General features: G+C 57.4%; 6 protein-coding genes across 6 annotated transcripts; 3 read left to right on the forward strand and 3 right to left on the reverse strand.

The window, feature by feature from the left end:
- The first annotated feature begins 389 nt into the window (after positions 1–389).
- On the forward strand, positions 390–2,832 carry BJ171DRAFT_489333 (JAB1/Mov34/MPN/PAD-1 ubiquitin protease-domain-containing protein). Its single transcript, XM_053109474.1, has 7 exons — positions 390–754; positions 1,128–1,207; positions 1,383–1,526; positions 1,630–1,730; positions 1,894–2,030; positions 2,258–2,371; positions 2,582–2,832. Exons 1-7 carry the CDS (start codon positions 521–523, stop codon positions 2,660–2,662), a joined length of 891 nt encoding a protein of 296 aa, XP_052970643.1. The 5' UTR covers positions 390–520; the 3' UTR covers positions 2,663–2,832.
- A 119-nt stretch (positions 2,833–2,951) lies between these two features.
- BJ171DRAFT_577667 (legume-like lectin family-domain-containing protein) lies at positions 2,952–5,366 on the reverse strand (the record flags this gene model as incomplete). Its single annotated transcript, XM_053113830.1, has 10 exons — positions 2,952–3,158; positions 3,282–3,325; positions 3,441–3,570; positions 3,709–3,870; positions 3,997–4,073; positions 4,189–4,300; positions 4,539–4,618; positions 4,782–4,801; positions 4,957–4,975; positions 5,228–5,366. The coding sequence occupies 10 exons, from the start codon at positions 5,364–5,366 to the stop codon at positions 2,952–2,954; spliced, it is 990 nt and encodes a 329-aa protein (XP_052970644.1).
- A 4,426-nt stretch (positions 5,367–9,792) lies between these two features.
- Positions 9,793–11,784, forward strand: BJ171DRAFT_631188 (uncharacterized protein; the record flags this gene model as incomplete). The annotated part of the gene is made up of 4 exons (XM_053115623.1): positions 9,793–9,881; positions 9,924–10,023; positions 10,099–10,727; positions 10,881–11,784. The coding sequence occupies 4 exons, from the start codon at positions 9,793–9,795 to the stop codon at positions 11,782–11,784; spliced, it is 1,722 nt and encodes a 573-aa protein (XP_052970645.1).
- Positions 11,707–12,725, reverse strand: BJ171DRAFT_489374 (BTB/POZ protein). Its single transcript, XM_053109475.1, has 3 exons — positions 12,694–12,725; positions 12,199–12,528; positions 11,707–12,058 (listed from the first exon to the last, which is right to left on the reverse strand). The coding sequence occupies exons 2-3, from the start codon at positions 12,404–12,406 to the stop codon at positions 11,928–11,930; spliced, it is 339 nt and encodes a 112-aa protein (XP_052970646.1). The 5' UTR covers positions 12,407–12,528; positions 12,694–12,725; the 3' UTR covers positions 11,707–11,927.
- A 508-nt stretch (positions 12,726–13,233) lies between these two features.
- BJ171DRAFT_565088 (uncharacterized protein) lies at positions 13,234–16,774 on the forward strand (the record flags this gene model as incomplete). Its single annotated transcript, XM_053113330.1, has 6 exons — positions 13,234–13,357; positions 13,397–13,534; positions 14,166–14,403; positions 14,771–14,973; positions 15,268–16,509; positions 16,701–16,774. 5 exons carry the CDS (start codon positions 13,234–13,236, stop codon positions 16,287–16,289), a joined length of 1,725 nt encoding a protein of 574 aa, XP_052970647.1. The 3' UTR covers positions 16,290–16,509; positions 16,701–16,774.
- A 10-nt stretch (positions 16,775–16,784) lies between these two features.
- BJ171DRAFT_489378 (uncharacterized protein) lies at positions 16,785–21,302 on the reverse strand. Its single transcript, XM_053109476.1, has 6 exons — positions 20,954–21,302; positions 20,623–20,727; positions 19,108–20,399; positions 18,877–18,939; positions 18,155–18,703; positions 16,785–17,853 (listed from the first exon to the last, which is right to left on the reverse strand). The coding sequence occupies exons 1-6, from the start codon at positions 21,214–21,216 to the stop codon at positions 17,033–17,035; spliced, it is 3,093 nt and encodes a 1,030-aa protein (XP_052970648.1). The 5' UTR covers positions 21,217–21,302; the 3' UTR covers positions 16,785–17,032.
- Positions 21,303–21,911: the final 609 nt, after the last annotated feature.

Raw genomic sequence — 21,911 nt, forward strand, 5'->3', positions numbered from 1 at the left:
CAATCGATGTGTCTGCTCTTTTGTCGGCCTGCTTCTCTGCTCCGGACGCAATGGGCCGCACAAGCAGGCAGGCAGGCCGACAGAGTCGGTTGGCGAATACACTCCCACACCGACCTTGCCAATGCAAGACTGGCTCTTTGCCGACCGCACTGATGCATGGCTGGACGAGATCTTTCGCAGCGCCGCATCGTCTGCATCCTGCGCGTCTGAATACCACTGTATCGCTCACCACCTCTCTCGATCGGGTAGTGGCCGACCTGCTTGCCCCACGTCCCTCCCGGTTGCCCCTTTCCCACGCGCATCACGTGCCACTGCGCCACGCTGCTCTGTCCGTTTTTTTTCTCCCTGGCCACCAGCAGGCGTCTCTTGGGCCGGCGTCCAATAGCAGACGCAACTCCTCCGTCTCTGATCGCAGCCGCATCCACAGCAGCAGCCCAGCCCAGCTCCAGCAGGACCGGCGCAATCCACACCGCATCGCCGCATACTCGTGCCTCCATCTCGCACCGCCGGATCAGCCGCCATGACCGACTCCTTCAACTCCAACTTCCTGCACCTCAACCTGCCCTCGAGCACCGGCTTTGGCGTGTCAGTAGCCCCTCTCGTCCTCTTCTCCATCCTGGATCACCACCTCCGAAAGGACGATGCACAGCCCCGAGTCATTGGCGCTCTGCTTGGCTTCCGCTCCGAAGACGGATCTGAGGTCGAAGTTCGAAACTGCTTCCCTTTGAGCCACAACGAGGCCGAGGACCAGCAGGTACCTATCCCAACGCATCTCCGTCCCACTGCCTTTCCGAGTCGCTGTTGCTGGGATCTTCGATTGTGCACGCACGATCCTGCAATGATTGCGATATCCTGGACTGCAAATGTATCGGCTCCCTGAGCCCACGGCGCAATCGGATCTGGACACACCAGATCATCGGCATTCATGAGGAGGAGCACCGAGGAGAGCCAAGAGGAACCGAAACATGAGGCTGGCACGAACCCAAGCCGTGTATTGCTGTTGTTATGTGATTCTGCCAGACCTACCGTCCTGCGGCCAGACGCAGATCGGCTTCGTAAGGAAGTTTGCCAACTTTGTTGCTGACCCGATTTGAATTGCTCCTTCACGATCCCTAATCTGTCCCAAGGTTGCTATCGATACCGAATACCTCGCACAAATGTACAGTCTTCATCAGCGAATCAACACCCGGGAAGTCATTGTTGGATGGTACCGTATCGACTATTGAGCGATGAGCAAGTCCTCTGGATGATGGGGATGTTCTGGACGATCAGCTCGCCTCTCTTCAAGCAGCCGAGGGCATTCGATATAGACATGGTCGCATGGCAGATCGACCCATCCGACTGGCTGTGCTGATCGATTCCGCCGCAATGGCTCTCTACAGGTACTCGAGCGGTGTCGAGATCAACGAAAACTCGGTCTGGATCCACGAGTTCTTTGCCAACGAAACAGCTCCCCTTGCCCCCGTTCATCTGGTGATGGACACCACCCTTTCGAATGACAAGCTTGGCGTTCGCAGCTACATCAGGTAACGCCTATATGATCCTTCAGCCGGCAATCCTTTTGCGCTACCACGGCTTTCCTGTCCATGCCGCTCATATCAAGTGGCTCTGCTCTGCTCTTGTTGTCAGCTCCCCCATCGGTATCTCCGGCGGCCCCGACCAGACCCCCGGAAGCATGTTCACCCAGATTCCGTGCGAAGTCAAGTACTGCGACGTCGAGCGAAGCGGCCGTAAGTGTGCTCTGCTGTACTGCCGAGTCGGCTCTCGGAGAGCTGTATGCACGGCGGCGAGCCCTGGCTCCAGATTTCGTGCATGGTGCGGAATGGCCCGTCGCTGACTTCATCCTCACTTCATCGCATCCGTGCCCACTCCTGCACTCTCCCATCGCGCCAGTGGATGTAATCTCGCTGGCCAAGTCCAACCCAGACTCGGCGTCAAGCCTTCTCTCGGATATGGACAACCTGGAGCGCTCGATCTACCAAATCCAGGATATGATTGAGACCGTTGCGAACTATGTCGACCGAGTCCTGGTAGGCAGCCCTCTCTTCCCCCCCCCAATTCTCATCGGCACCTTCCTTGGCGCGCTGCCATCGCAAAGTATCTGTCGATTTTTGCTGACGCCGATCCAACCGCATCTTTGTAATCGTGGGGTGCTATGTGAACTCGTACATATCCTGGACAACATCGGGCCTCGACGACCGACATTCGTGCTCGGCAAACACCCATGCGCAAACTGGGACTGATTCTGACCCTGCAGGACAGATCGGAGGTCGAAAACAACGTTATTGGTCGGCACCTGATGGACATTATCACGGCCGTGCCGCGAATCGATGCCGGCGAGTTTGAAAAGACCTTCAACAGCCACTTGCAGGTGCGTGTATGCCAAAGATTGAGCGCCTGGGAGGGGGAAGATTCAGGATCCGTGCATCGAACCTTTGCATGGATGTCAGCCAGTCCGTGCACGCACACCCGGCGTCCATGGACGGATGGCGAATGAATGGATGGATGTACCGTTTGAAGAAAGCGCCACCGGTTTCATCGCCTGCCGTTTTGCGATACTCATCGACTCACAACCCCACAGGATCTGCTCATGGTTGTCTATCTGGCCGGCCTCACAAGAACCCAACTGGCTATTGCCGAGCGTCTGCAGAACCTGGTTTGAAGAAGAGGAGGTGCGGAGCGGCGAGGGATAGGCGGCCCACTGACTCGACGGTGTCGTTTCCGGCCTGTGCTGCTGGTCCTTGGCAGCTAGCGGCCATGCGGAGCAAAGCAGCTCTGCGGTTCCATTTCAGGCTCAAGCGTGTGAATATATATTTGTCAAATGCACAGGAACAGCGCAAGGACGTGGGCCCCACGCCGCGGTACAATACATTTAGTGCCAGGCCGCGGTCGCGCAGCCATCCCAATCCCATCTTACATCTGTCAAAAAAAGGCAGAAATCGCTTCGGCTGTTAGAATCGCTTGAAGGACTTGCTCTTCTGCTGCTGCACCACGTTCCAGACAACGTATGCAAGCACGAGGATGCCGACGATCACAAGGAGGGCGGTCAAGAGCGCTGAGCCGACGCTCCCCTTGGACTGGACGGGGTTGTAGGGCTTGGGCTGGGACACTGGCGAGCTGGCGCTTCCGCGGGCGGGAGGGAGGTTGCTGCTGCCCGACTATTGGGGGCAGAGATACAAAGCGAGGGTGAGAATCGGCAAGGCAGCAGCAGCATCACCGCGGGGCTCGGTGATGGCATGGCCGAGGTTGGGTCAATGTCTTCGCTGCGCCAGTCAACTTACATTGACGAGTCCAGTCGTGGTGATTCCGAGAATGTCGTGGGCATCTGTACAGCAGCGCCAGGATCAGCACGCCGAGCAAAGTTCAGAGGATACGACGGCAGTTGGCCGAGCTGCTGCTCACGGCAGAACGCAGACATGCCCTTAAAAGCTTGGACGTACCATGAACATCACCAGTGTGGGCCGTGAAGCCCATGTAGCCAACCGAGGGGAGGGTGACGTTGGTCACGGAGAAGCAATCGTTCCACATGAGCACGCCGTTGTTATCCGTGACTCCAGTGGTGGTCCGAACCTGTGGCAGAACAGACATGGACCAAGCGCCAAGAGTCAAACATTGTATCCAGAAACGATGGTGCGAGCTTATCGGGGACTCCAGTGCAGATGTCAGCGGCCATTTTTGAAGCGGAGGCCAAGGACCGAGTCGCCGTACCTCCAGCAACTCGCCGCGGATGTACTTGATGGTGGCCCGGGCGCTTTCGAGGCCTTGGAAGTGGAAGGAGCATGAGGCAAGCTGGTTTGACCTTCCGTCGTTGTTGTGATCATAGTAGGTTTTTCCGTCGCCGACCATAGCGCTGACGATCGGGAAAGGCTCCTGTTATGTTTGAGACAATAGAAGTCAATACTCGGCCCTGCCTCGATCTGCCCACCTAGCCGACAGGAGCCGTCCGGTGGCCGCCGCTGGAGAGCGATCTCCGCTGCAGATTTGGACGGGCCTTACTCGATGGCGGCCGTTGTTGTAGGTGTCAAAGAAGATACCGAGTCCATTGAAGTAGTCCTTGCTTCCAAAGACGGGACCTGCGACGAGACGACTGCTCAGAACAGATCGAAGTGGCAACCAACCGAGGGCAGACCATCAAAGCCCGCCGAGGATGCAGAGCAACGATGGCAGCAGCATAGACATCGCACACACCTTGGATTTCCTTCTCGGAGGTGTACCAGAAAGCGAATCCGTCTCCGTACAGCGAGTTCTCGCCATGGACGTGGAACTGAATCTCGCAGATCCATCCGGCGGCCGTCAATGGCTGCGTTCATTCGGGAGTATCCGCATTCCGACCGGTGTAGAGGATGGGATTGCTGGGGGTGAGCTGGTTTGCTATGCACGGCCTTCTTCGACTAGGACGGTTTGGCTCCACAGCAACCGATGCAACCGATACACCCGCTCTATTCACAGAATGGCGCAGGAGGGAGACAGTCTATACGAAAAGCCCGCAGCAGAGGGCCGTCCAACCGCCAGCGGCCATGCAGCGAATGCGATCATACCACTTTGCCCCAGAGCCATCCTGACTGAGACGGCCTGTCGGAGGTCAGACGAATGAACTTGTTGGACTCAACGATGGTGTCTGGAGGCCGACGTCGTGCGTTAGGATGATGCGTATGTGTTGGGGGCTGCATCGAAGCCCAGGGCACGGCACTGCATATGCACTCGCAAGGCTGGATGACCGACGATCAGCAGTTCAGGAGCATCCTCGCTGTGCCAAAGCTGGCTCCTGTCATTGAAAGTACCTCCTCCAAAGTTCCACCATCTGCGGACCAGGAAAAGAGATATGGATGAGGATCGATACATAGCGACGGAATCTGGGCTTGGTGCAGGTGGTCGACCAGGGGCCGTCGTAGATATATATCCGCCCAGATAGATCTATTTGGTTCTCGCGGTTTCGAGTCTAGCTCGGTTGCGCACCTGTTGTTAAGATTGTCCTCTGTGATTTGATCGTATTGCCGAGGTTCGTCGTCGATCGCATTCGTTTGCGTTTCGGAGAGGGCCAGGTTCGCCGACCGGGTGGAAAGGCAGAGCAGACAGATCAGCAACCTCGCTTGGTCCAGCACCGGCAAACAACGGTGCCTTGGAAGAAATACGCTGCCAACATCGCACTTGCGTGCACGCCTGACGCATGTATATCGGAAGTATTGCACGACAGACCGCCAGCTACAGCAGGAACATGTCTACCAACCAATAAACGGAGGATGGAGCGAGAACGAGTAGAGCGGGATGCGGGTGGGCTCCTGGGACTGGCCGGGCTGTCCTCTTGCGGCGACTGCCCAGATGCACAGGAGAAAGACGAGGACTGATTTGTCTGCCGGGAATACCATGGCGGTGGAGGCTGCTACTGCTGCTGCTGCTGTTGCTGCTGCAGATGCAGATGCTGGTGCTTCTGTTGCTGTCGCTGCCGGGAGCAAGTCTGCAGCCATCGGCGGACTGGGCAGCGACCCGTTTGTTTCTCTCGGGCACGCCTCGCCCGCGTCTCGCGTGCCTCTCGGCGGCAGCGAGAGCCCAAGCCACAGCGACGTGGATTTCGGGCACGGGCTTGGGCACGCGCGAGACAATGGGGCTGGACATTGCCCCGGTCATGTGCAAGTCACGCGCATACGCCACAGCCGGTCCAGCCCGGCGCGTCTGGTCGGTGCTGTCGCAGCCAGCCCTCCGAGTTACAGGCAATCCAATAAAAAACGGGACACCCGGGTTTTTGACCATTCATCGAATATTTTGTTACCCAATGCTATCGCGCGCTGGCCATGACCATTCGCCACACATCCGACTTTCGCACCGCCGCATTGCGATGCTACGACCTCATCCATAGCCTGCGTAAGGTCGCCTCCATATTCAGTGTATCCAAGAGCACCATCCATCGATGGCACCGAGGATGCAAGCTGGATGACCCATCCCGGGTCCCAGCTCGCAGATCCACTTTCTTCGAGCAGGCATGTCCAGTCATTCACACCCTGATTGAACAGGACCCGTTCCAGACTGGTCCTGTGTTGCGATGCAAGCTCGAGTCCATCCTCCAGAGGAAAGTATCACTCTCACTCTGCCACACTGCCATCCACCGAGCAGGTCTCTCACACAAGAGGGCAACACACCTCTACAAGTCCAAGCGACTGGATGAGCGAGTGGCACAGTTCAGGGACCAGGTCCGCTCCATCGACCCACGACGATTCGTTTTTGTCGATGAGACAGGGATCAGGAAATCCATTTTCCCTCTTTACGGATACTCACCGAAGGGTGCTCCGCTTCGCCAGCGCAATCACATGAAACACAAGTCTGTCTCGGCTGCATTTGCCATCAACCACTCTGGTGTGCTGCATCGAGCGCCGAGGATGGTCAGTGATCTTCACCCCACCTGCCTCGCCCGACATTCAGAGTCGGGATGGTGACCCTGTTTGAGTCTGCCGTGCGGAGAGTGCTTCCAGATGTCTTCCCACGGCTGATTGAGCGAGCGATGCGCTTCTGGGGTTGAGTTCCCTCCAATCAAGCCGCCATTTTCACGTTCACATCCCTGGCTTGAACCTCTCGGCGATTTTTGAACAGGGTCGCTTCCAACCAGCCCGCGCAGACTGGTTCCTGCTCTCGGGTATAAATGCCACACCTTCGTCCTGCTGCTTTCTTCCCTCATCTCGCCTTGATCTGATCATCGCGCTATTGTACGATAAAAAAGTCTCTGCTCTGACCAGTACCACTGGCAGGCATCCAGCATCCTCTGCCCCCATGCCTCCGAAGCGTAAGGGTACCGGTGATGGCCAGCCTCGGCCACCCAGGCCCAAGAAAGCCAAGTCACAGTCGGAGCCTGTCTCTGGTTCGTCTTCTGATCCCACGCATGCTTGGTCGTCTGTTGCTCCGTCGCTCACCACCACTGCTTCTGCAGATCCAATGGATGTCGATCCCACCGAGCCTGGTCCATCTACTTCCTCGAGTACCGGCAAGCGATGTCGCCAGTGCGATGGCACCGATCACGAGCGAAGCAACACCAACAGGTGTCCCAAATACCGGCCCCTCAAGAGTTCTGTCGTCCCACTCGTGGATGGAAGGTCATCCGCCCCTCAATACAGCTGCTTCAAGCAGACCATGGACGGCATCTTCTGGAAGAATGCAAAGAAACAGTGGCTCAATCCCGACCTCTGGGGCAAGATCCAGGCCACCGTCGCAGCCATGACCCAGATCCAGTTCGAGGCATCCAGGCTGCTCAACCTGCACATCCTCCGGTGCATCGAGCAGGATCTTCCCGTCCCTGTCATCTCCAAGACCACCCCTGCTTTCATCCGCCAATGCTTCACGATTGTCGAGGCCGATGCCCTCTCGCCGACCGGGGACAATGAGAAATACAACGAGCATCTGGTCGCTTCCTTTCGCGACTACCAGACCACTCGGCACGCAGACCTGCCTCCGACCCCTCGTCTGCCTGATGGTGCTCACAGTCAGCTTCTCACACTGGCTGTCAATGCCTATGCCACCAACTGCACCACCCACCTCAACCTGGCCTACTGGCGACTCCTTCGCCGCTTCTGCGCTGCCGTCTTCCCAGCCAACAAGCATAAGCACGAAGCCATCGAGGCCTGTCTCGAGCTCTTCGAGAAACCAGGGCAGACTCCACCCAAGGCCGATCTCGAGTTCCTATATCCCGACTTTGGTCACGTCCTGGACGAGTTTCGGTACAGCAACGACCAGGACCGCTTCCGGGCCCTCCATCGCCTCTCACACCATGTGGGGATCATCGCCCGGGACAAGATGGTCGACAATGTCCACAAGTGGATCGACTGTGACATGCCCGCCCTCCGAGTCACCGAGCTGCAGCGCCAGGCCAAGCTGGACGAGCTCACTGCCCAAGGCATTCCCTCCGACGACAAGAGGTTCACCAAGGCCAAGTCTGAGCTCGGCACCACCAAGTCCAAGATCAACAAGCTGGCCGCCAGGATCAACTGGGCACTCAAGCAGCTCGCTCTCGACACTCCTCCGGCCGTGTGCACGATGGTTCCTCTATGCACTGCAAGGGCCAAGTATGTCAAGATTGACACGGTCACTCTTTGACAACTCCTTGACACCGAACATCGTCTTGGACTCACCAGGGACAAGCTCAAGGATGAAGGTGATGACGGTGTCAACAACCAGGATCGTCTCTGGCGCAGTTGCTTCAAGCTGCGTCGTTCCCTCTTCCAAGAGCGGGACGTGAACAAGAAGCTGTTCAACTACGAGATCAGCACCGATGGCATTGGATGCACCATCGGCCTCGTCAAGTTTCTGCCTCGAACCGATCGCTCCGAGACCTCCGAGCCTCCTCCGACTGCCGAGCAGCGTATCCAGGCCCACATCGGCGACCCAGACCCCGATCGCACCACTTGGATTGGCATCGATCCTGGAGTCGGCTCCATCTTCACGGCGGTCATCCAAGCACCGGGCCACCAAGACGAGGTGGTCTCGTTCTCCAATGGCCACTACCAGCACATGTGTGGCCATACGTCCAACACCAAGTGGCACAATACCATGAAGTATCGACTCGATATCGAGACCTGGATGTCAACCACCCCCTCGCCCAAGGTGTCGTCCTCGGAGGCTTTCAAGGTCCATCTCACCCATGTCCTGCGACCGGAGCTGCGAGTGCAGCTCGACTTCCACCTTGGCAAGAAGGCCCGTCACCATCGCTTCACAGGCCACAAGAGGCGCCAAGTGGCCGTCGACAGGATGTGCAAGGCCGTCCTGAAGCACGCCCCGATACGGACCGATGTGGTCATCGCCTTTGGCAATGCGTCATGGCGACAGGGCAAGGGCTATGCATCCAGCCCTCGGAGGCAGCGGTTTGCTCGGTACTTTGAGCAGTTCGAGCACCACCGACGCCGTCCCAATCACCATCATGGAAGCGTCAAGGTGGCCTCGACGAACGAGTTCAACACCTCGCAGGTGTGCTCCAAGTGCCTGGAGCCAGTTCGGTTGGAAGGACTCGATGCGCCCAGCGTTGCGAATTCCCACTTTGTCAGGAGCTGCAAGAATCCCAGCTGCCGGACAGTGTGGAATCGCCAAGTCAATGCGGCGCGCAACATGATCACAGTATGCAGGTCGATTGTGGAGACCGGAGAGCGACCGGCGGTCTTCACTCGGAGGCTGCCAAAGTGATCTGTTTTATTTCTTGTGGCTTTGCTTGACGCAAGCACAGCACATACTACATGTTCATGGAAACGGCTATATTGTCCCTTTTTTTTCTGAATAAAGTGTATTTGTCTCGCCTGGAGACAGAAATCCCTCGGATTGGCGTGCGATTCGGACTGGGTGCGCCGGGCCCATAGCCTTACAGTTGAGGGCACTGGGTGAGTTGCCGATTTGCCACTGGACTCGCCCAACGTCGACATCCGTTCAAATCGTCACGCCAGCCGCATTCACCCCTGATTGGGGCTGAATGCACAGACAGGCACTCGCACCAGTTGGCTGCGTTAAGCGGTCATCCATTTCCGATCAGTGCATAGCCGACACCCAACGAATCCGAACCACCCTGCCCATTCGCGATCATCCACATATCCTGCTCCCAAGACAGCGAAGGACATACGTAATCGGACAGAGGTTTGCTCAGCTTCGTCCCGCAGACTCGAGCACGATGGGGTCGCTCATCGGCCGGTAAAACGGTGGCTGACGCCGCAATTTGACTTTGGGTCATCCTTGCGCTCGACATTCGCATGGTCTCTGCCTGATCCCTCAGGATTGTCGCTGTCCTTTCGGAATCTTCCCCCAAGCCCCACGCGTCGGCTGTCGTCAAGGATGGATTACTCGGATGAGCTGGACAAGATCTACGAGAAGATGTCTGGCATCCATCTCATCCTGCTGGTCGTCTATATCGTCGTCGCCTTGTATGTATCCCGGACTCTGCCGGCTATGCTCGATGTGGCCAGAATCCACAGAGGCACCGCTATCCGCGTTGGTTGCATGCCCTTGGCCGTGCTGGTACCGAACGAGTCGGGCTGTCCATACCGGCTGCAGAAAGGTTGTGTCGTTTGTCGGCCAGCTCTCTAATCCGGCAAATGCTGGCGCGTCGTCAGTCTCGTATGCTCTGTACATATCCTCCAGATCATGCGCAACAGGCTACTGTTTCGCAACATTCCGTTAGCAGTCATCCAGCACATTGGAAACATTGCCCTGGTGGGCTCGCTGCTGGCCTCGTTTCTGCAGGGCGGTCTCTGTTTGCCCTCGCTGGTCTTCACCTTTGTCGGCAATGGATTCGTGCTGTTCTCGACCAACTATCAGACCATTCTGTTCAAAGCACTCAAAAAGTCTCAAAAGAACAAACTACACCTGTCACCTTCCGCTCAAACATGGGCGGTGGAAGCGGAGAGAGATATCAAAAGCTGCGCAACATGCATGCACAGCAATCTCGAGCCCGAATCCGCCACAATGCAACTCATCCTGCGCCGAGACGTCATTTTCATCTATGGCCTCCCAGCGCTTATCTGCGTCATCGGCGTTGGGTACGGTCTTGTCGTGAACTATCTTTCTCCGAGTCTTGCCGCGCCAAACACCATGACCAACTCGTGCAACCTGTCGACTCCCGAGTTCTGGCCGGTGCTGGTGATTGCTGCCGTCAACTCTGGGATCGTCAATCCGCTGTGGATCTATTTGCTGTGGTCCGAAGACGACAACTTTGGCATCAAGCGAGAGCTGATGCTCTCGAGCGCGCTCAAGGTGGTGTCATTCATAGCGTAGGTATCGAGACATGGATCTGCCAGGATCGCCTTGTTGCTAGTGCATGCTGCTAACTCGTTTCTGCATGGTGCCTGTCGCACTCTGATCCCTCCACTCTCATTCCCTCCTCCACTCTGATTCCCTCCACTCTGATTCCCTCCACCGCTCAGGATTGTCGTGTGGTGGTCAGCGATCCCATTCTCGTACGGCGATATTCCTCCAACCGTACGGAACTACTTTCAGATCAACGACTGGGTGGCCGTGACCCTCATCATCGAGAGCGTCAGCGTCGTGCTTATTCCCACGTTTCTCTCGCTAATGCCCGCAAGCTGGAGGCCGCGACGGGCCGCCAACCAGGCCAGCTACAACAACTGGGAAACCTTCATGTTTGTGCTGGGCACGCCGGAACTGTTCCAGGAGCTCAAGAGCTTCGCTGTCCAGGACTTTTGTGTCGAGAATGTGCTCTTTTACGAGGAGTACCAGAGAATCATCCAGAAGGCAAAGCTGTTCATGATTTCGCTGCAGTCAGGATCATCGGACACAAGCGCCAACCACAGCCGGATCGATACCCAAACCGACGACCATCCCCGGCGCTCGGATGTCTCGCGCAAGCGGCCGGCCTCACGAATCTTTTCGTTTTCGAAGGATCTCTTCGACAAAAGGTCCGAAGACGAAAACGGCTTGGTTATCAGCATGGAGAGTCTGATCACATGCAAGAGCGACCAGTGCGAGGGGCAGCTCTGCTTTGACGAGCGACACAGCAAGAACCCGCTCAAATGGGTCCCGCATCAGTTTCGGAGCGACTTTACGCACTTTTATCGCTGCTTCATCTCCAAGAGTGGGCATTTGCAGGTGAACTTGCCCAACGCAATCCAGCAAGCCGCCGAGAGCTACTTCTGCGAGCCTGCTCCAGAAGATGTCCCCATCAAGGTCTTTGACGATGCCAACAGCGAAGTTTTGCTCATGATCTTTTCGAATACCTTTCTGCGCTTCATCAACGCCCCGACCAACGTCAAGCTCATTCGCGAGCATCAGAGCGCTGCCCGGCGAGCCCGGCGACACCGAGAGTCGTAGATGCAAGTGTAATCGGCGCTCTATTCGCGCGTCTGTGTACCAAGTTCCATGGTCTGGCCCCGCTCCGAACATCATATTTATGGCAGTCAATCGGCTGTGCCGAGTCTACCAGCGCATTTGTCGCCGCCTGTACCATCCCTCGGCTACTCTGCCTCCAAACCAAATAGCACCTGATCGATTTCTTGCGCCATCGGAAGCAAGCCGAACCACTCGGCTTCTTGTTTAAGTTCCAGCAATGACTGTCGGCCCGCAATGCTGCCGGGTTGGAATGTGGCTGCCGCGCATCCGATTTGACAGTCAGCATGAGAGGACGTCGTGTGGGAATGGTGTGCTTCATGTACATTTGGATCGAAGGCTTGATTTCCCGCTTCCTGGCGATCGCTGTCACCCACACGAGTATCGCACTGTACTCACCGCGCAGGTAGTTCAGGATGTGCCGAAAGTGTCTGGGGTCCCGGTCAATAAAATATGCTCCGTCGATGGTTTGTCGGGCCCAGGCCTGGGTGCCATCGAGCATCGTCTCGAAGCGGGACTGGGCTGCCTGGGGGCTGCTGAGGGTCGAACGCAGTGTCTCGAAATGGGCGCCTCCGACGTTGAGCCTCACAACCTCAGAAGCCAGCATGCCTGGTGCTGGGCCACCCGATGCCGGCGGGGGCTGTGATGGAAGAGCTTCGGCGAACTGGGTCGGGGTGTCGCCGGGGAACCGCAGCCCAGGCGGAAAAACGGGGCCGGGCCAACTGTGGGCTGTCTGAGAAAGGTGGTGGTGCCGAGAATAAAGCCGTGAGACAGTCTATGCAGCACCCTGCATGCATCGACTAGATCGCCACAGTCTCCAAAGTACCTCGCAGCCCCTGCCCCTGCACCCCCGCAGTCCCTTGGCCTGATTTCTCCTGACCCAGCGATACTCACGTCACCCAGATAGCATGCTGCAAACGACTGCAGGACAGCCGAGATGGAGAGCGCGACGAACTGGATGTGGATCCGGAGCAAGTAGTTGCCGAACTCGCTCAGCCGCCGTTTGAGTGACAGCTTGTCGATGAAAAAGTCCATAAATCGACCGGCGATAGATGGAAGGGCCGATTGCTGCAGGAACTCGAGCACCGACAGCACCAGCAGCGCCGAGAGCTCGATCGCGGTGTTGAACCAATGAAGTACATCTAGATGGACGGCATGAGATACAGAAGATCGGATATCACCACTAGTGAGTCGATAGGCGCCGTATGTCTCGAGGTCTGACTTCTAGGAGACAGTGGATATGGTCCTTCAATTGTCGCCCTCCCTTCTCCGGGAAGATACCCCTGCCCGTTCCAGCAAGTCTCACAACAGGAAGCTGCAGGTCAGACCCGGTCCGAGCCCCGTCGGGCTGCTTTGCTCTCAGTCGCTGTGGACAGTCTTACGAGTCTGGAGAGTCCCACTACGCTTCAAGGCAGCAGCAGCAGCAGCCGAAGAATGGCCGTCTGGACTGGCGGCTCGATGCTGGCGGCCAACCGAGTCCGAATACCTTTGGCCGGCTTCATGTTTGGGCACAGACGGACGTCTTGGGTCTGCATCGACGGCGCAATCGGCCGGCCGGGTATGCGGCGCTGTTGCGGAGTGGTTGGATGAGCGACAGGACGCAGCGGCCCTGGCATCGGAGAGCAGGGCGTCCAGACCAGGGTCGAAGAGGGTCTGGCGATGGCACGGCTCCATCAGTCGGTCGCGGCCGCTTCGTGGGATGGTTTCGGGGTCGGGGCTTGGGCAAAGTCTGCGGGTCCGTCGCTGGAATAGAGGGGACATCCGATCCAAGCCCTGCGTCTCGGGAGCCAAGACGGCTGCAGAGCGCTGGCGGCCTATTGTCGGCCTCGCCATCGAATCGGCCTCGCCATCGAATCGGCCGACGCAAAGGCAGTCCGCGGGATCGCCGGCGAATTCGTGCACTATATTCAGGGGAAATGGGACACCTGCCAACAACCCATTTGTCGGTGTCGTATGCGATGGCATGCGTCTAACTATGCCATAAGAAATAGAACAGATCACTTTGGCAGCCTCCGAGTGAAGACCACCGGTCGCTCTCCGTCTCCACAATCGACCTGCATACTGGTCTCGGAGTGCAGCGATGCGGAAATCGAGGGTGCTGTGTTTGGTCATGAATGCAATGAGTGGATGGGTGTATTCAGGTTCCAGAAAAAAGCCCTGTCATGGCTCAACGGGGTGTCCTGTTTCATTGTGGAATCGCCGTAATGCCGCTCGCGCCACATTCGACACGTTCGAAATGGCCAAGGCACGGACACGCCCGGCAGTATCGAGAGCGCAACGGCATCCGAATATGCCCCCTCTGAGGGGCCTGGGCTCGCTGCTGGCGGCATCGACCTGATCTTGTTCGTGCAGACGCTGTTGCCCAGCTCGCCGGCCATCCACTGCCCACTCGTCTCGCCAGGCCCTCTGCGTCGTCTGCACGCCGGCCACCAGCATGACCGTTGCAAACATCCCACCACAAAGCCCACCGCCGTCGACAGCCCCAGCCGACAGCACCTTCCACAGCGCTTCGCTTGCCCGTTGGAACAACGATGGTGTCGACGGGGGGCCCAGCTCCCTCACCGTTATCCTGGACTGGCTGCGGACTCCCGGCAACTATGCCAAGTGAGTTGCGTCGTCGTTGGATTGCTGCTGGTCGCAGGACTATCATTATGGGCGCTCTGCCTGGACCAGCCTTCTCGTTGATTGCAACGCCAGGGCTGCTCCGGGCACCTTGCCTCAGCGATGTTGCCGGAGACTGTTGCGTTGGCATAGCTCCAGTGCTTTGCTTGGCATGCTCATCCAGGCAGTGCTGCCCATAAGCATGTGGATGCCCCTCCCTCCTCGTCGCTGCATGACCAACAGCTCTGGCGTGCTGAGCCTCTTTACCGTACTTTTTTATGGCGACGATCGCTGCCTATGCTCGCTTTTGTTTTCAATCGGTGCATTCGCCTCACCGCCTTTTCCACCAACCGATGTCATCGCTGTGCAGATGGCGAGGGGACATTGCCGGCATCACCAAGAAGGCCCTCTCTGCTGAAATCATCGCCAAGCTGGCCGAAGTCAAGATTGTGCGATCGCATAGCCAGATCAGCAACAAGATGATCGAATTCCAGACCAAATACAACCAAGCGGCCCATTGGCTCGCAACTGTTGGCGAAGGCCAGCAATACGACAACCAAGGCAAGATCAAAGGTGAGCGCCCATCTCCCCCAGAGACGAACCTGTTGTGCAGCATCCCTCTGCGTTGTCTCGGCAGGATGCTCGATAGCACCGACACTGGCGGCATCGACAGCCTCGACAGCATCGCCAAATTTGCAGATCGGTGGTCGCATCGCTGTGGTGGGCAGGATACCGAGTTGCGGCTCATGGGCCTGCTGCACAAGGGCTCCGTTTCGCCAGCACCCCAGCCAGGTTTCCACGACCGGTGCGGGGGGTTGGCCCGATCGATTGCGCAGAGCAGCCAACCATATCTCTGATCTCTCACAGCAACCCTCTTGAAGCTCTGCTCGCTGTGGGTCGAGCTGCATCCGATCATGTCGATCGATGGCCCGTCACTATCGCCCCTCGCTTTGGCAGCGGCTCTGGCACACCCAGCATCGGCACCAGCACCCCTCCAGCCATCGACTCCTATGCCGGCCTCCACATCGACCCAGGTTCACGCAGTAGCATCCCAGCCCTCGATGCTGACGCCTCCCGGTCCTGTCGATCACTATCCCGAGGGCGGCAGCGGCTTCTCAAACCTTCACCTGCTCGCCGACACAGTCGAATCGGCCGCACTCACCTTCGACTGCCACGAATCCGAGCGCGACCCCGAGGAGCCCGTTGCCGATTATCCTGGATCGGCCGTTCGCGACGATCGCCCACCACCGCCGGCCGTTTTTGGCGACAAGGATTTCCATCCAGTGCCGATGGCCCTGGCCTATGGAGGCGTGGCGCCGGTGCTTCCGGACGCCCGTTCACTCGGACGGAGACTGGAAGACCGCTATACGCCTGATCGAGAGCCAGGCGACTTTGTGCCCTTGTCGTCGTCATCCAAGAAGCGAAAGCGCCCTGGCCAGCGCAAGGACAAGGACGTGGATGGCGATATCAAGTTGGACGAGTCCAGTGCCGTCGCACCGTCGTCCGTGACGCCTCCGTCGCCGCCTCCCTCGATGCCGTTCGACTGGTCGGGCCCGAGCGGCGGCAAGGGATACAGGTACGACAAGCTCAAATGGGAGATGATCCTGGGCGAGAAGCGCCTCAAGCTGACGGAACGAGTGCGATCAAGGCAGGCCGAGGAGAAGCGCGAGATCAAGTTGGCCAAGATCGGTGAGAATAGTCGCCAGTTCCATCTGGAGCTGGCCCAGCGGAAGCGAGAGCACGAAGACTATGTCGAACTCGAGCGACAGCAGAGCCATCGTGACTATAAGCTCGCCGTTGCCCGGCAGCGCCTCGAGGTCATAGTCAAGCTGACGGAGCTGGGATACTCCAAGGAAGATATACAGGAGGAGCTCAAATATCTGTACTAGCACACATCACACTGCCGCAGCCAGCTTGCTATTTCTTGGGCCGACTCCATGCAGCGACGGGAGCCGCCGCGCCGCGCAATCTACACGGCATTGGTGCATGGAGCGCAATACATTCATTACAGCTTGTTCGGGACAAAAGTGTTCCTGAGTGTTTCTGAGTGTCCTTCACTGAACCACTGTCTTCAGCGCAGAAATTTGTAGGCTGCGGTGAGCAAGCCATGTGAGTACACTCCAATCTTTGTGGACGGTCGAGTGGTTTTGACTGGTTTGGGAGGAGGTCTGGATACATCCAGTCGATCTCCTGTGGCGATGATCGACTCGCACCTACGACCATGCTCTTGACTCTGTCGATGTTGCGATGCTGATCTATGGTGTATCAATTTGATGGACTGCCTCGTCGACTGCATCCAGCCCAGCATGAGCACATTCTGATAGTGGAACTGCTCGAAACAGCGAATGGACCTCGGACGGCGGAAACTGGAGGCACATCTTTCACCTGTTTCCACGAGGCGAATGGTCACTGTGCATCACGGATGCATATATTAAGATGGTGAAATTTCCAGCGTCATCCATTCGGACGGCACCTTACTCTTGTCTGATATGCTTGCTGATCCCTGTGTCCAACCTTCGGACTTGACGTATACCGCCTCAAGGCGAGCCAAGACCCTGTGGGTATCCCTTCGTTTGTTCGTGTTGGTTGGACGCAAACCCTTTGGAATGGGCCTGTCCGTTAGGCAACGACATCATAGTTGTTGTCGCTCACTCTCGGGCCCATCTCCGTCTCTAACGCTGGCAGCTCCTGACGAGCCTGGAGACGAATCCGATTCGTTGTATCCCTGCGCGTCGATATCGGCGTCCTTGGCACCATCGTCGAGTAGTCTGCTGTTGGAGTCCATGGGGACGTTGTCGAGATTGCCAGCGGCCGAGATCGTGACGACGGGTATATGTGCCTCCAGCGGAACAAACTTTTTGTCGCAGAGCTCAGCCAGATCACTGTTGGACACACCCTTGGGCATGGTGTTCCAGAACTCCGCGATGGCTGGATTGACCCAGGGCTTCTGCAGCGGCTTGGAGAACGCCGGATTGACGTACTTGGTCATGTACCGTTCAAGGTTATGGTGCTCTGGGGACGTGACAAATTCGGTCTCGATGGGGCTGTCGGCTCCCAAGGAGTCCAGAGCGGCCGGTGTCATTGGTGTTGGTACCAGCGGCGTGGGGGCTGCTGGTGAGATTGTCAGCGACGGGGGTGCGGCCGGCTGGGTTGTGTGGACCTGCAGCACCCCCGAACGCTCGTCTGATCTTTGTTGACCAGCCGTTTCGGTACGATCGGCTGCGATTTCTGATTGGGTTGCATTTGGGTGTCTGTCGCTCGTTCCCGAAGGCTTGGGAGCCAGTGCGTCCGCTGAGCCTGCGAGCGACTGCGCTGTGAGATCGGGGCCCTCAAACAGCTGATCGAGCGGAATGAACCGTTTGACAGTTCGTTGCTTGAATGCGATTTCGCAATATCGGTGAAACGCGACGGTGATCGGGACAAGAGCAAACACAACGATAGCTGGGATAAGCACTGCATCGGGTTTGGTGCAAGCAAGCCACATTGAGGATAGCCGCGATCGGGATGATCGTCCATTGTGATGGGTGGAGCAAGATCAGTATCGCAGTCGATTTGGCGCCACAACCACGGTGCATTCCGAAGATATCGACAACGCGCAACGCAGCTGACCGGTACAGTGGATTCCGCATGCCATCGTGATAATAAAAAGGATTCAGGTCTCAGGCAGCCTCACGCTCTCCAAGACAAGCAGAAAGGTACTGGCGCTGGACAGAGCCCACGGGCTCTCGTTCAACTCGATAGGGGGCATGCTTACCGTTCTTTGCCATCAGCACCCCGCAAAGGGTCAACTGACCGATGACGATTCCAACGATGCAGTACGTAAAAACCTTGCACCAGTGCCTGCCATATCCTTCCCACTCCTTGACATACACAAAGAGCAGTTGGTTGCGGTATACAACCCACCCGATCAGGAAGAACAGCGTGCCCGGCAGGAGCACAAGTGGTGCAATGACTGCATAACAGGAAATGATGACAAAGACAAGCAGTGGGAACGGATAGAGCGCTCCGTAGTTGAGGTACGACGTCGTCAAGCTGCCCTCGTGAAAATCGCGCGGTGTGAAGCTGAAGAAGCGGTAGGTGATTAGGTCGTAGATGGTGGCCCCTGGGCGGATGAGTTCGAGTGAGAAGAAGTTGATCGAGTACTGAATGTAGTTGATGAAGAAGGTGCTGGCGCCCGGAAGCTTCGTGGCCAGCAATGAGGTGATGATCGTCATCGGATTCTGCCAGAACTCGACCACTATTCCAAAAAATGCGCCGCTGAGGGCAAACACGAAAAAGACGTTCAAGAACAGGAAGAAAAAGTCTGGCATCGGTCGTGGAGTGACCAGACGAGTCAGTGACTTGGACGCACTGGGCTCTTGCGAAATACCGAGTCCCGCTGGAAGCAACAGCATTCTAATGCACATGAAAGCCATGCGGGATGTGCCATCTGGATCGCGGACTCTGCCTTCAGGAGCACCAACGAGCCTCACTTACATTTGGTCAGCGTTGCCACTTCAACATCTGTGTGTGCATATCGGGCTTCAAGGTACGATATATCTGTGGTCAACAAAGCCGAGTGAGTCTCGATATCGGACCGTGTCTGGTACAATGTCGTGCGATGTTGCCAAATGCAAGGCTCAGCTACGCACCGTCAGCACAGTGCTACAACTGGGACAGCGGATGCGATGACACGGGCATTGCGCACGATCACTGGGGGCAACTCACAAATCATGATGTATGGCACCAGCAAGTTGAGCAGGCCAAGAACCATCGGGGGTCCAAGCGAGTTGATAAGGAAGGTAAGAGTCGGGTTGTCGGCGACAAGGTTGGTGATGATGTTCTTGAAGTATGGGATCTTGGCGAGATTGTCGAGGTTTACGAGTGACGACACAGCCGCAGCCGGGATGGTCCAGAAGAGGCAAAAGAAAAAGACACCGGCGCCAACAACAATGCGTTGCATGTAGCGCCTCCACAGCGGCATCGACACTGATCCCCAGATGATGTCATGTGGAGACGGTGCAAGCAGCACCCTCATCTCGGATGGGTCCGGAGTGGTATAGGTCAGCAGTTGGGCCGCCATCTGGGCGGCGCGCTGGGACTTGAACGTCACGAATCCGGTGCTGTTGTAGAACACGTCGTTCTCGGAGATGTACCAGTCCGGGTTGCGAGCGATTAGCCGCTGCTGCTTGATGCGGTGTGTGAGCAAGACCAACTTCTTGGAATAGAACGCAATCATGTCCTCCTGATCGGTGCGCCGGGTCTGGGTGCGTGTGAGGGTCGGACGGAGACCCTGGATCTTCTCGTCGGTCAGGCCCTCGGAGATCTCCAACGGAAGCGTATTCTCCCGATCAAGGTCGTTGGATTTCTTCAAAAAGTACACAAGCCAGCCGGGCTTGTACCAGGGCCGCTTGGGACCAACAAGCGCATCCCGCTCTTTGACGATGCGCCGATACCACATTTCGTAGGCCTTCTCGAGCTTGGCCAGGGTGCGGTTCCGCTTCGACATGAGCTTCTCGACGCTCTTGCTGGAGCGCCGATCGATGGTGACTCGCTGCACATCGCCGATGCCCAGCGAGTTGAACCAATCCTTGAGCTGCTCGTCGTCTCGGATCCGGTGCGGGATGCCCTGGACCATGACGGTCCGCAGCTGGATGAGCTCGCCACGCCGCCAGCTTGGGGCACGTCTGGCGAGGACGCCGTCGTATTCCTTGAAGTACGCCGTGGCCATGTTGGCATAGAACTTGTAGTCCTTATACAGAAAGGCGAGCATCGAGGCCGTGACCGTGTAGGCGCATAGCACATGGACCCAAAAGGCCTGCGATCCCTGCTGAATCCCTGCGACGCTGAAGCTGTCCATTTGCTGGTCCTGGAACAGAACCGTGTGGTCCGTGGTGTTGACCATGGTGATGGTGTCGCCGATGACCGAGAGGTAATTGTTGAGCGGCGTAAGCGATGGCGTGAAGAGGACGGCGAGCAGTCCAAACATCAGGAACGATGTTCGCATGAATCGAAGAAACCTGCGGCGAGACGACAATAACAAGAAGTCAGAAGCCGGCTCCCCGCTTACGCCGCCACGCAGTGACCCGCAGGATCACTTCCACTATCGATTCTAGCATCAACAACCCAGGCCAGCTCAGCAACATGGTTGCTGTAACCTTCCCAGGGTCGCAGGTACGATAGTGGTGTCGAAGGATGTTGCAAGCGATGAAGGGGTGGCAGACCGCAGACCGCAGAACGCACATCACAGCATCGAGGCCAATGTTTTCAAGAAAAAATGACTCGTCTGTGGTAACAGCCACTTTGACCCAGCTCAGCCAGCCCTTTGGGATCGGCGGAGTCTGGTCCCTATAAGAAACGGCGACGGCGTGAGCACAACCTCATCTCGGGAAGCAGCGAACCCTCTGTCAGCGCGTGCCTGTCGTCTGGAAACTGGTGGTTGTGCCGGCGATGGTGAAGAGAGCCCACGCATGATCCTAGCAGACAACGAAAATAGCCTTCCGGGCGCCTTGTGCAAGCCTACTGGCTCGTAGACTACACGGCCCGCATCGACGGACGGATGAGTGGATCTTACTTTGTGGTGAGGCGCCGGGTATAGAGTACCCGTTTCATGAACTGCCTGACCCTGATGACTTCATACGCGATCATACACAGGATAGCCACGATGGTGGTGATGCCGAGCCAGAGCAGGACTCCCTTGATGCTTGGATCGGAGACGTTGTATATGGGGAGCGGCGACGACGACGGAGACGGGGAAGGCGAAGCGGACGGGGATGGCAGCAGACTCTCCGACGCTGTGGGAGACGGCGCCGGCTGAAGGGATGTCGAGACAGACATGGCGTGCGCGATCTTGGCAGAGACAGCTCCACGAACGGCGGTGGGATCGGCGACGGCAGGTCGGGACGTGATGGAGGAGAGCTACGGGGCAGAGAGGACAGTCCGTCCTCAGGAGCCACCACAACCCAAAGAAAAACTCCGAGCGAGGACAGGCGATTGGCCGGCGGGCCCAGAACCAGCGCGCACGGCGATTGGTCGGCTGACGAGAGTTGGTTGGGCTGAGTCGGGCGGGGTTTGACGGCTCGGCTCAGCCCAGAGCGGAGATCGGGGTGTGGTGAATGATAATTGTGGATGATGAATGTCTGGGCATTCTCCCCCCCCCAACGACAGCTGTAGCAGCAGGATGTCCCGAGTCGTGTTGCGGATGCCATTTTATTTTTTCTTGCGTTTCCCTCCGGGCCTTGGCGACAGCAGCATGTCCAGCGCCTCGTACCGCGACAGATCTGCATCTCGGGTGTCTGATGGTCTGGGCACATCGGCGGGATCATGCAAGCTGCCATGCCCATACTCCTCCTGCAGCACCTTGGAGGTCAGTTGCTGGACTTCACGATTATAGTTGCTGCGCCGCGTGTTCTCATCTCCGCTGTCGTTGCTGATCTGCATGTCGCTATCGCTGAGCTCGATGGGCTTTGGGGGCAACTTTTTCTGTACTCGCTGTCGCTTGCGGTTGCTCTTTGGCGACCAAGCAGGCGATT

The sequence above is a fragment of the Polychytrium aggregatum genome (assembly GCF_025602895.1).
Source record: "Polychytrium aggregatum strain JEL109 chromosome Unknown BJ171scaffold_4, whole genome shotgun sequence".
NCBI lineage: Eukaryota > Fungi > Chytridiomycota > Chytridiomycetes > Polychytriales > Polychytrium > Polychytrium aggregatum.